This window comes from Notothenia rossii, assembly GCF_949606895.1.
Source record: "Notothenia rossii genome assembly, chromosome: 9".
Taxonomy (NCBI): Eukaryota; Metazoa; Chordata; class Actinopteri; order Perciformes; family Nototheniidae; genus Notothenia; species Notothenia rossii.
In genome coordinates this window covers 65,635,316-65,649,505 of record NC_136907.1, presented here as the reverse complement: position 1 = coordinate 65,649,505, position 14,190 = coordinate 65,635,316, and the positions used below count along the sequence as shown (strand labels likewise).

The following is a 14,190-nucleotide window of genomic DNA, read 5'->3' as shown; positions in this document are numbered from 1 at the left end:
GCTATTTTTTTGACCTGCTTTCCTTTATTCAAACCCTTGCAAGTAATAGTGCAGTTTATAAACAGTTTACAATAATTGAAAAATACAGCAGCCGGCACATTAAATCCTCAGCAGAGTCAGTAGAGATAGTGGTTGTGCAAAGAATTTCTCATCCATGGTTTAACATTCTTGAGGTCAGAAGGAGTCCATTTGATTGATGTGTGTTTAGTGTCGCTGCTTGAAGCTGAAAAATAAGTAACACCAAGTTCACTAAGTATTTATTTTATGTTTATCTCCATTCCTCTTGTCGTGGATATTTTAAACTTGTCAATACTGTAAAGATGTACAATGAGAGTAATCAATAATAAACTGGTGAAAGCAAGCAGCGTTGTCTTTCGTTGGTTCTTTATTTGAAGCGCTTCAAAGGTACATGTCTCACAGAGTACAGAGTAGTCTGCAGGAGTGCAGACAGGGTATAATGTGTGTGTGTGTTTTATAGAGGACTGTTGCTGTGCAGGAAGTAAAAGATATAAGACTTTCCTTAGAAAACTGTTATCTTACAATGCTCTCATAGGGAGAGCCACATCCTCCAGGTACGACCTTGGCGGGTACAACAGGTCGAGTTGACCAAACAATTTCTAAGCATAATATCATCATTTGGTTTTACTATATAAAGTAATATAAGAAATTGCCACTACACTCTGCACACACACACCACAGGTGGTTTATGTTTTTTCAATATGTACAACCCAAATACACATCTTAAAATGTAAAAATCATTGTTGGACATCATTTGGAAAGTGGAAGGGAGTGAAGGCAGTTCCAGAAAATGTAAAGTCTGAAAATAAAACGTAACTTGAGTGGGATTTTATTTCCCATCACATTTTGGTAGATAACAAATTGAAAATATATAAAATATACATGCACAGAATGTCTCAAGTGCTTTGGTCTTTATTAATTAAGTTCATCATGATAACGTTTCTAAGCCTAGGATCAATAGAGAAAACTCTATGACTTGGGTGACATATTGTGCCCTCTGCTGAGTGTTAGCCACTAAGCACAGGTGCTCATCGCATAGAAGTGTGAGAACAGATAGAATTAGAGATAGATAGCAGGCAGTCATTGAAACCAACACCATCAACTGGAATTTTCCAGCCATTCAAGCATTACTACCTTAATTTTTCACAGTCAAACTTTTTAACCCGACTTGGCATGAGTTGTTTGCCCCTGATATGACACAGTGCCTCATCTGGTAATTATTTTTGAATTTCAAACAAAAAAAAACCTGAAACGCCAAACACACCCATCTAAAGACACACCTGACATTTTTTTTATATCACTATTGGCTAAGGTGGGTTTGCTTTACATACTCACTTTTTTCCTCACTCTTAATACATGTTCTAAAAACAAAAGACACTGCAAGACTGAACATGTACCATTTTCCAAATTTCTGTCTAATAACAGCTTTCGTGCAAAGAGACACGGACTTCTGAACAGTGGGACAGTGAACCTTGCTGTATAATGAGATAATGAGGAATAATTGGAAGCATGCCATTAATTATAAGCTCTGCAATAAAAAGGGTTTGGCCTCATTAAACCTCAGCCACACAACTGCCTAAGAGTTGTTTCTGAGATTCTTGTGCAGAGATTTTTTTTCACAGCATTCACATTTCTTTTTTGTAAGATATGAATCATTCTGGGAGATTAAAATGTCATGACGGTTACAGTAAGGTGTGCCAAATAATGCAGGTATAGTTCTTAGTTATATTCATAATTTGTAATACCTGCACTGGAGCGACCCTCTAGCTTATCACCCTCAATCCTTGTTTTGTTTTTAACCTTCACTATCCATCTGCATTGTCCATTCAGATACACAGAGGCATTTGAGGGGAAAGTTAACTGTCAGCTTACAGCTTGGGAGTAAATATTTAACTTGATGTTTGCTCTCACTGCGGGTCACTGCAATATTTCCCGGTTGTGAAGAGGAGATTTGTTGCAATGGGGAATTTGTCACTCTTATAGTGTTGTCATCATCAAACTGGCATCTGGAATATAAAACTACACGTATTCACACCAAAGTGTATGATTTTATATCAAAAACAATGCAAGGGCATCACCAGGTTTACTCTGAAGAATCAAGTCTAGTGATTCACAGTAGAGGCGAGGCCTGCTGACACTTGTAGACACACGTATGATATAATTTCCAGACACTGACATGACATCATTCATGAGTAAACAGTGAGGTAAAAAGTCAACCCTGACAGCTGGTTTATTAAATTACGTAGCCAATTAACATTGTCTCACGTATTAACACTGTGATCTGAGTTTCCCCAGCAGCTTGTTAACACACAGATGGTTCCTCAGACTTTCCACTGATTCATGGATTCATATACTGAATTTCAGACATGTCTTCAGTGCTGCTTCACAGGACCACTGGGGGGATAGAACCAAGGTTGTCACATTAACTAAATGAAAAGGAATTTAGCAAATACATAACAAAAAATAGAGGGTGCAATAGCCATGGTTTTATAAACACTGAGGTCAGAAACCCCCGTCTTCAAGAAATGTTTGACTTCAACTTGACCTCACTACATGATAATATAAATTCATTTCGAAGGCATTTTTTCCTGGTGAAATGTAATCTTTATATCAAGCAATTTGTTATACAAACAAAACCAGAAACAGCCTTTAAATGCCTTATATATCTTAGAATATTAACTCCTCATCATGTCATAACCCCCCCCCCCCCCCCCCCCTCCAATATTCCTCAGAATATAAGGCCCATGGCCTCAGTATAAACAAATAAAAAATAGAGGGTGCAATAGCCATGGTTTTATAAACACTGAGGTCAGAAACCCCCGTCTTCAAGAAATGTTTGACTTCAACTTGACCTGACTACATGATAATATAAATGAATTTTGAAGGCATTTTTTCATGGTGAAATGTAATCTTTATATCAAGCACTTTTTTATACAAATAAAAGCAGAAACAGCCTTTAAATGCCTTATCTATCTTAGAATATGAACTCCTCATCATGTCATAACCCCACCCCCCCCCCAATATTCCTCAGAATAAAACTCATAAAACTCATAAATAAACTGATGTAAAAATCATCAGAGGCCATTCCGCAATAATTAAGAGCTAAAAAAGAAAAGTAACCTTTGTATGACCTTTTTTTCTTATACAATATTTGCTTATCTGCAGGAAATCTTTTTACAGTATGTATGTGTGTATGTGTATCTTTGTGTGGTCGTGCACAGTCCACACTGCGTGTACCCAGCCCATTGTTTTTCTTACCTAAGTTGATACTAACCCCATAGCAATAAATCCCACATGATTGCACTAGTCTATCTCTTGGACTAAAGTGCACTAAAAGGAATGTGTGGTTATATTGTCCGGGGAAGCATTTCGTTTTATCACAAAACATTATGATACATAGACACACAAACACATAGATACACCGTTATCACACTGAAAAAGTACACTTGTGTTTTCTCAACAGACGAAATCTGACTCACTGACTGCTCAGTGAAAGCTCAGTCACACCTCTGAAATCGTTTTTCTCAGTTTTACCACTCATCTGTAACCGGTTGAATTATGAGACACATGGAATCACATAAAACATGCACACAGGTACACACACATAGCTCGTCTAGGGCGGGTCCTGGACACACCTGAATTAGTTGCTAGGGAGTGGCAAGCAGGTTTGAATGATAACAAACAGCACAGGGAGATAGTATGACGGTACAACGGTTAACTGGTTTCTGTTGGCCTACAGCCATGCGTCTGAATGACAGATTTGTAGAAGATGCAGATAAAAGAAATCCGGCAATTCAGGTTTTTTCTCAATCATTAACTTTCAGATAATAGAAGTGGGCAAAGAAAAAAATTAGTGTTTTTTTTTTTATCCAACATTTATTCTGACTTTTTTTAAGTGAGATTTTATTTTTCTGCACATCCCAACTGCATTCACAACTTTGAAAAATGAAAAATGTGAGAAAACAAAAAAAGGCTTTGTTGCAGTATAGTTTTGAGATTCAAAGTGCAGTAATGTCAAGAAAGCATTGCTGTTGCTCCAGTCTGCCTGCAGGGGGCATCAGTGTGTAACAAGACAGATCATGTCGTTTGAGGGCCCATAAGATTCCTGGGGTCAGGATCCAACATGTTTGCTATGCATGCTGAATGCCTGAGCACTTGTTGTTCATTCTTAATGTCCAACGTTCATCAAACTCTACCCCAAGGTAATGTGTCACAGTTGAGAATTGCAGTTTTGAATAGTCAAAAATCGAAAATGCCTCCACTCATGTTATTGTGGAACTCAAATGAGATGTATTCAACCATTGAGTGAACAAAAACAATATGTAATAGCACATCATGGCCAGGAGGGTGAAGCATTGCTAAACACATGTTCTGAACATGAAGTAGGAGTCTGCTTATCACATGGTCAGATAAATATAGACTAATAAGCTAGTGGGTGTAAATCATACCTGACTCATGTTGCACTCTTTATTCTTAAATATATCCGATTAAGCTTCCCCTAAATCCTTTTACAGTTAATATTACAACACAAAACTCTCATGTTAATAATTCCAAACATACAGGATGTGTTTAGGTCAAACTTAAGTTATAATAATATATATTTAAAAAAAAAAACAAGAGATAAGAGAGTAGTTTTGCAACAAAATGTTTAATAAGGTTCCCAATGATACATTCATTGTAATTATGTCTTGCAAAAATAATGTAGGATTTGAGTAAATAAGAGGAATAAGCTTTTTAAATTGTTAATAATCTTTTCTGATAATGATCAGATAGATTGTGTTGAGTAAAATGTGTAACACAGCATGTGGTGGATATGTGATTTGTTGCTATATAGAATATACAGACACTTTTAAAAAGATCTGTAAGTTATGACTTTATTGAAAGGTAATATATAATTGATTAATGTATTATAGATTAATAAAGAAAAGCTATGGGTTGCCAGGTTGGGATAATCCATATCCTTAGGTCTGGTGCTCTTAATTTCTCCATGATAAATTGTCTTTTTAGTTCTTCAGGTCAACAAACGTCAATGTTTAGTTGAACCACTCAGCTGCTGGAAAGAGCTAGAGATCATCTGGAAGAAAAACCTTTTAACATTTACAACTTCAGACTACGGCTGACTGCATACTGCTGACTTTCAACAGTCACTTTCACAAAAAGCTAAAAGCTGCAAATAAAACTTGAAAATTATTGATTCACTTTTCAAAATACAGTGTTAGTAGCATATCCCTCTAAAAGCCAGGGGCGGATTAAGTACTTAGATCTTTTACTTTAGTAAACATAGCAATAGCCTACTACTGTCCATCTTAGCCTACAACATTACCTAATCAATTATTTGTTGATTACATAATATTCCTTAGAATCTGAATCTTCAAATAAAACAAATTATCAAATGAATGTAGTGAAATTAAATATACTAGTATAAAATAAATAAAAATAGGCAATTATTTGCCTCTGAATTGCAGGGAAATATAAGTATGAAAAAAATACTCAGGTCAAGTCTAAGAACCTCAACCTTGTGTTTAGGTAAAGTAGCCTACTTTGGTAAATGTATTTAGTTACTGTAAACCCCTGTGAAATGGTGCTGCTATGCTGTAAACACAAGTGTTCTTGTATAATAAAGAGGTGTAGGCTATGCTGCAACCATAGGCTGCAACAAATGGCATGTTTATATTGTGTGGGTGTGGACAGAGTTCCTCCTCTGTCAATAGGACACTTTCATTCATTATCAACAACAATATTAAAGGTGGGGTAGGTAGGTTTGAGAAACCGGCTCGATAGCAATGAATATCTCAAGTGCTTTGACAAAAAATCCATTAAAAAAATGTCATCTGTGGAAGCCGCAGTACTTTAAAAAGCACGACCAACCATTTTAGCCGGCCCGGCTAAAATAACTGGATGGCCTACCTGCCTGTCAGCCTTCCATCTGTGCACAAACTTATCTCGTGCCCTCATTGGTCATGTGCGCGTTCGTGTGTGTTGGAGGAGGGGCTCTGTAAGGAAGTGGCCGACTTTTTACGGCTGTGTCTTTTCAAATTCTAGCGCACTCGAGCTGGTTTCTCCAAAATTACCTACCCCACCTTTAAGGACAATGTTATTTGGAAGAACCCAAGATACTGCACCATTAGAATGTGTGGAACTATGGTTGCCATGGTTTGATTTTTAAAAATACACTACCATGCAGTCTATAGGACTACGCAGAGTTGCAAAAATATGTACTATAAAAGCACAGTTAACTGTATGTTATTTATACAAACATGTTTTAATACGTTTAATACGTCTAATATATCAAATAATTGGAATTAAAAGCACTGGTGTCTTTTTAGTTTATGTAACGTTGTTTTCAGGGATTTACTTAAATGCTTCACATTGAATTAGCATTTTCCTTTCAAAGTGGTTACTAGTGGTTACAGGTAGCCATGTTGGGGAAGAGTCGAAATGCACACAACCTTTATGGGCAGGTGTGTTAGCCTACCTGTGGCTCCCGCAGGAAGCACTCCCCTCAGCTGCCACGGCTGACCGACACAGACAAAACGAAAAGAGACGAGGGACAAGATCATGAAGTATTTCCCCTCTTCACTGCTCCAATTCTCTGCGATCCGCTTTTGTGTCGGTGCGTGATCCTGCGGTGAGTCTCGCACGGGGGTTTTGCTGGCAGACGGGGTGAAGTGCTTCCTGATAATAAAGAGGTGCGTCTTATTTCCATTCCAGTGATTGACTGCGCACGGCTTTCACCGGCGGAGCTGGGGGCATTGACGCATTGTGGAGTCGACAGGGGGTAGCACTGCAACCAGGACTTCGCTTCACAACGGAGGCATCTCTCGGCGGAACCGCGATGGCCATGGTGCAGCTCGACAGGGAGGACCACCAACCTGAGAACGGCTTCGTGTCCCCCGAAACCACGTCGCCGGGGCTGCTGACACTCACCGACGGCTCCGTTCTGCCATTTCTCGGGGGTTTTGGGAAGTACCAGAAACAGCTGATCGTGCTGACATGGATCCCGGCGTTATTCATTGGATTCAGCCAGTACTCTGATAATTTCCTCCTTGCCCAGCCGAACAACACATGTATCCAGCCTTTGGCAAACCTGACTTATCACAATGCAACCCATTCCTCGTTGTTGGACGGTCCAAAAAACATCAGTGCGCGGGCAGCTCGTATGTATGCCAATGGAAGTTACGGTACCCACAATGACACGGCCAACATGCACTGTGGGTGCAGTGAGTGGACTTTCGAGCTGCACACTGGGCTCGTACAGAACGTGGTTACCAAGGTAAGCTGTCCATTTTATGGGTGGACATACTCTCTCATATTGTTTGATGCATCTTTGACACTTTATCCGCCCCAATCCCATTAGGATCGATTTACGTTAGCAGAGGAAATTCTGGCATGAACGCTACACCCATCTTTCAATCAGCAGCAGTCGTGTATATTATTTGACAGCTTCTGGATAGTAGGTGTGCCTCAAAGGAGCATCAAAGGCGTGTATTTCTCCACAGTGGGCCATCTAGCACTGATTCATTTTTTATATTCTGTAGAGATTATCAGACTAGGTTCACGTTGGATTTGAAAGTGGTATGATTGTTTATGTGGGAGCATACACGGTGCTGACACAAAGTGTGTCCTATCGCAGAGAGACGCCATTATTGGCACATTGGGCAATACTGCCAGGGCTATAGTCATTTGTCGTCGTCGTCGTACTGGACATAATAGACGTGGAGCCATTTAATTTGGAGCAAAGGTCATTACTGCTCTCTCTAGAATAATGCAACCCCATCCCTGGCCAAACATCACACCCTATCACTGCACTAACCAAACAGCAGGGAGATATTCGTACTATGGCCACTCTAAGTATGTCTGTGATGTGATCACATTACCATTGTATTATAATATTCCTATCTGCACTGGCCTGCAGTCATCATAGAGGGTCTGGGGGTAAGAGATTGATACCTCATTATGCACATCAGCTCTTCTCCCATTGTGGAGATGCTGCATGTTTACACTAAATGATCTAATTGTATTTTTGTAAAGCATGTTTTGATCCACAGGGCTCTAATATATTAGCAAACCGGATATCATGATTGATGGGATAATGTGGTTACATCTTCTGAGAAAAGACTGATTGCACAATTAAACTCTTGAAAGAGAAACCTTACCAGATCGAGAATCATTTTGAACATCTGTTTTGGCTAGACAAAATTCAGAAATGTGGATACACACAATAATAACCTCACATACCCTTGTCTTACCTTATCTTCAATATATTTACCTTTTTAAAGAATATAGCATGCATTCCATAATCAAAAGGTTCAGGTAGATGGGTTTTGAAGCATCTCTGTGCAGTGGGAGGCACTCTGAGATTACATCCAATGAGATGCCAACAGCCCATCTGCTTATGACTGATACTGTCCCCATTTAAATAAATAAATAAAATATAACCTTGGCATATAAATCGAGCTAGGAGGCAGAGCAACAGTTTAAGTCTCGATTTATTTACTGTCCGTAGGGTAATTTAGGGGGTGTCCTAAAGCCAGACTGAAAACACATTTTTTACAGTTTGAAGCCTCTAAAATACTCATAACCTGCAGCTGGATATGAAGTCATATGTGAGGAAAATCGACTTGGTGGATCCCCATTACTAACAATCTAAAAATGTCTGTTCTCTCTTTGGTAAACAAGGAGAAGTTTCTGATATAAGAGGTTTGGTACAAAAACAATTGCGGCTCTCCTAGAATGCTGGTGCTAACCTGTAGATGCTAATGTTGCCTTTGCACACATAAGGAGAATGTCATGTTGACACTACCACTACTGCAGGTCATTGACGGCCCTGAGCAGTTGGTGAAGTGTCTCGTCTTCCCTGACCCAGTCCACATTCTGACAAGGTCACCGTCAGGAGAAATTGAATCGGATGACGAATCCTGAATGGGAGCCAAAAGTGATTCAGAATTGGCTTCATCGCTTCTCGTTGGCCTCGTCTATTTTGACGGCCAATCCCTTACTCTTCCAAGGCCGTTGTTTCCTACCAGCAGTGCAGACACTAGGATGTACGATCTAGGATGTAGGAAGTGATGACTTGGCATTTCTCCCTGTGTTTGGATTGCATATACTGTAGGCATAACTTCACATGACTGGGCTCAGCTATCTGTGACACTGGATCCCTAAAAAAACTCGGCCAACACCTACGTTATGCAGTAGTGTCTCTGTCAAAATGTCCCAGCGCATTCAAACTCTGTGTTACTCCATTTAGGCCTCCATATCATGCGAGGAAAATATGTAAATATATGGAGATTATTTCACCTTGTGGTGTACATTTTGTGTTTCAGTAACAGGAGTTCATTTCTGCTCACTCCATTTGTCTCATGGTGTCACAGAAAGATAGCTTTGATGGAGGTGGTTGGGGTGGTGGAGAAAGATCCAGAGTGGTTAATGTGGAGACCCGTACTAATTGAGTCAAATCTCTCCTCAGGGTACGTCTTAATTGGACTGAGCCTTAGAAATGAGAATGTATCATTACTCAGAAACAGATAGAGTCTCTCTGCAACCTATCCTACTCAGCTCCCATTCAGATGGGTAGCAGCTGCACACGCCTGCCCAAAATAGTGGGCTGAGAATTGCTTCAAAGCAAAGATTAACCTCTATGCTGATTCCCTGTGAAAGCCCTCTTCTTGTTCATTGTGTAAGAGACACTAGCCATTAAGAGATTGATCAATTCAACATATAGTTATTTTCTAAAACTTCAATTGGTACAAAAGTATGACATTTGGCCAAGCTATGTTTTCTTTGGAACACACAATTATTCCTCTTTAGCCAGTAAGATGTCAGAAAAATGTCTAAACAAATAAGATGCGAGTTGCAAGTTTATGATTTATTCTTTGTCTGATCAACAGTCTAAAAACCGCAGGAAAGCAGCTCGCAGTCAACAGCTTTTAAATTGTTCGGTTATGTCAGATGTTATTGTAAACTGATTCTTTTTGGTTAAAAAAACAAGACTAAAGATTTAGGTTCTGAGAAATGGTGACCATTTTTATGTTCTTCATTTTACAACAATATATATATTTTTATTATTGAATCGACAAGAAGAATAATGGGCCGATTGGGCAATCAATAGTGGAAATAGTTATTAGATGCCGCTCTAGATGATTAATTTATTGAACAATTGATTTAGTACTTCAGTCAGTGTCAGTTGTGTATTTTTTTTCAGTTTGAGTATTGTATGAGTGCAATAAGAATGATATGTTGTAAAAGCATATTGGTCGGTACACCCAGACCCAGTATCAGTGTGCTGGAGGTCGCACACCCATAGATCTGAAAGTTGATACTGTAGTTTAACACCCATGCAGGCCTCTCTGCTCTGTGTCCCTCCATACTGTTTACCCAGCTGGCTGGCTCCTTCCACAGACCCTGGATCAGTGTGGGACACTTTGAAATAGTCTCAGCTGTCGAAAGATGATGACCCCACTGCAGATACCGAGTCAGCACACAATGACAGCCACTCACAGCGTCAGCTGGAAGGAAAGACGCTGGTGTGACCCAGAGATAAAGCTGTGTGTGTGTGTGTGTGTGTGTGTGCGCGTGTGCACGTGTGTGCGTGCGCACTGCAGGCAAATTTTTGATAAGTTTCCTAACAGGGAGGGGTCAACATGGTGGGGTTTCTTACACTCCACTGTAGTGCATGTTTGTTTATAGAGTTGTGTAATGGAATTCGGGTTGTAGGAGTGTTGGTCGGTTGTTGATGCATATCAGGTCGCTTTGGTGACAGATATGTCTACGTATGTTTCTCAACTTTTGACTTTTTAATCAATGAATAATAGATGGACAAAAGAAGGTTTGTTGTTTCACCATCTGTCACTGCTGGTTGCAGGGAAACATAAATGCCATCAGCTAACTTGTCAAACATGCCAGTTGTAATCAGTTCATGTATAGCATAATCTGAAGGCTACAGTAGTATGACAGTTATATTAAACACGTCACACCTGCTCTCAGGCTGTGTGTCCCTCAGGCTACACCTGCAATGTCACATATCTGTGTAATGTTTCCTTGTTGACTTCATTTACTGTACAACCAAACTGCCAAGGATAGAGAGTATTCAGTGCGTGAACGTATATTTCAGCTCTCTCTTTTGTGATTTTCTTTTACCCTTACCTAAGCTATCACCACATTACAGGATTTAAACCCTCTGGTGCAGCAGTGGTGCAAAAACCTGCACTTGGAAGCAGAAAATAGTCTGATAACCAGCATGATGGTCTGTTGCTAGGCAGTAACTATGCAGCAGTCTCTATGTTTTCTCCTCACAACTGCTTTTAAGCATCTCTTATCCCTCTCTTTTTAGCCTGTTATTCTTACCCATACGTTCCTTTTATTCTTTGCATTTCTTTGTATGCTCTGTTTCTACATTGTATAATCTTTATTCCTCCGTCCTCCTGTGCTTTCCTCCATCACCCTCCCTCCTCTTCTCCCCCTCCTTTGAAACCCCCCACCCACCTCTCTGTAGTTCAACGGGTGCAGAATTTTGCAACTGTAGTTGAGAGCGTCTTCATCTTGGCTAATGAGACTCACTTGTGTGGACCGATCATTGGTGGCCGGTCATTCGAGAGAGGTCGACAGACACCCTGGGGATTTTAACTGATTTCCCTTTGGCCCTTCATTGTTCTGCATTTTCTGTCAGCAGTTACCATTTTTATGAGTATAACCCAACTGTGCACACTGACTTTAATCACTACTCCCAAATGAGCTAGAATAGCAAGGGAGCAACTGGCAGAATTAATAAGGCCATTGCTGACACGCTGCAAGGATTTGATTTCTTTGCTCTGCTATAGTTAAACATCTTGATATTATTGTGCTAATAGCAGTGTGGAAGCCCATTCATGATTGTGTATAAGCCCAGTTAGAGAGTTGGCCTTTACAGACTTGTTTAATAAACATGCAAATTGGCTTTGAAATAAAACCCATTATGATACCTTAGCCATACCAATGTCTGTGTTTCCATTTCACTTGCTGCTTTGTCACTTGCATGTGACTTGCTTCTTTTAAAAGATTGGTAATTTGTCTGTGATCAGCACAGATTACCAAACCATTATTACCAGATTACCAAACTGTCTTCCAGCTGTGCAGTGCCTGATTCCTCTGTTTTGCAGACTCAGACTTTCATCTCATTTCAGTTGGTCATAGTACCTTAGTTGTGTAGTAATTGTGCAACAGGAACTTGTTTTACTCCCTCTGTCTTTTTCCCCTGCTGACATCAATACTGAAACCATGAGTGAGTTGCATGCTTGGATCATGTGATGGCCGGGTGGCTCTGGGTAATCCTGGCGCGTTCCATTCTAAACAGGTCACTGTGGCAGAGGTTAAGAGAGGTTAGAGTCCCTCAGAGAAGAAATGTAAGAACAAACTACACTCTGTATTTCAAGACAAGGTTGAGCTGAATATGATTTTCTGTGGCAGTAAATGTTACTTATTCCCTATAGGGGCAATTGTCTGGTGAATAGATGAGGCAGAATTGCACCTGCTCTGTTGCCACGCCCGTCTGCCAAATCTTGCAGCTACTGTCCGCACAGACAACCGTGCAGCACATGTTGCCAAAACAACCCCTAAAATCCATATCCTCTCTGAAATGTATCAGACTAAACTACTTTACTAGGATCAATAAATTATAATGTCAATGGCAGTCATAGTTGCAGGTTATGGATAGATTTGATTAGGTATTGAGTTTCTTCCTACAAGCACTTCACATGCTCATACTCCACTGGGCTTTTAATTTCCCTCTGAACCTCTCTACGGTCTTACGCTGTATACAAGGTCTGTTTGTCACACCTGGTGACAAAAGCCACTGTGTATTGGGTGTGTTTGATTCATGTGAAAGCAGGCAAACAGTGCATTGTTTGCACTCTAGGAATCCCTCCTGAGAGTTTCAGACAGCAAATAAAATGAGGGGAAGCAGTTGACTGTAATAATGTACACCGTTTCGCCACAGTAAAAGAGGCATATACACAAAATAAATAAGAAATGATAGCTTAGTGATTTTTGTCATTAATAGACATGATTTAATCCCTGATCTTGATTTGCAGAGAAAAAATACCTTTCCAATATTTCAATATAATGCTAAATGTACTAATAGAGGAAAATATCAACCCAACATTTTGACAAGTTGATATAGCTTTTTGATACTTGCAGGAATCCTATTTTGCAGACCTGAATTAGATGTTAACCAAGTCTATTAGTATTTCCTTTGGATAAATTATTGGTTTAAAGCTGTTTTAGGGAATCATTGAGTCTAATGACTAAAAGTTAAACAATAAACATATAAAAGGTAATTGTTGTATGAATATTATAACAATGTTCCTTTTGGACGCAATACCAGGAAGACATGTCACAGAACGTATCCTACTCATATTTTAATCATTTATGTTTTGAGTGGTCATAATGGCCCATCAAATTTGACAGACCTTAGTCAATAGATTAAAAAGGCCATTTTGTACCGAGCATAAATGTATTTGAACTAATGCCTGTGTTTATTTGTCTCTACAGTGGAGTCTGGTGTGTGATTCAGCATGGAAAGTCCATATCGCCAAATTCTCTCTGTTGGTGGGATCCATCTTTGGATACCTGACTTTTGGAGTCCTGGCTGACTGGTAAGATTTTCAAAACAAAATCGTTAGGTTTTTCAAAACAACCTAAAGTGTAATTTACAGCTGTGTAATACTGAAAACTCTATTTTCTACATTAAAGGTGTCAATTGTCTTAACATTTCTTTAACTCCCCCTGTAGGTTTGGTCGCCACCCAGTCCTGATCATTTCGGTGCTGTTCATGCTGGTGTTTGGTCTGACTGTGGCCTTCTCCGTCAACGTCCCTATGTTCAGCACCCTGCGCTTCTTTGAGGGCTTCTGCCTGGCGGGGATCTATCTTTCTCTCTATGTCCTCAGTGAGTCTTATCTCTCAACTAAATACTCTGTGCTAATGTACCTGTTGCTAAGCCTTGCCCTTGTTATTGTTGGTACGCTTTACAATATACAGTAGAACATGTGCAGTTGACCAAATGTATCACACAACAGTTGTAGTCATTTTTTTAAACAGTTAGTCTTAGATTGGCCTCAGAAGTATACACTTGCGCTGGTCCTTTTTAAATGTTTCCAGTTTGTTTTAGCCGAGAGCTTTATTAAAAGTCTTAAAGCTAA

At 39.7% G+C, this 14,190-nt stretch overlaps 1 protein-coding gene across 1 annotated transcript in view; it reads left to right on the top strand.

Annotated features, from left to right (window-relative positions):
• Positions 1-6,335: 6,335 nt before the first annotated feature.
• LOC307018984 (solute carrier family 22 member 23-like) overlaps positions 6,336-14,190 on the top strand; it is a 34,757-nt gene continuing 26,902 nt past the window's right edge. Inside the window, exons 1-4 of the mRNA XM_079649571.1 lie at positions 6,336-6,646; positions 6,730-7,291; positions 13,543-13,646; positions 13,783-13,937. Of these exons, the coding sequence (XP_079505697.1) occupies positions 6,854-7,291; positions 13,543-13,646; positions 13,783-13,937 (697 nt within the window). The 5' untranslated portion in view covers positions 6,336-6,646; positions 6,730-6,853. The remainder of the gene's footprint in view (positions 6,647-6,729; positions 7,292-13,542; positions 13,647-13,782; positions 13,938-14,190) is intronic.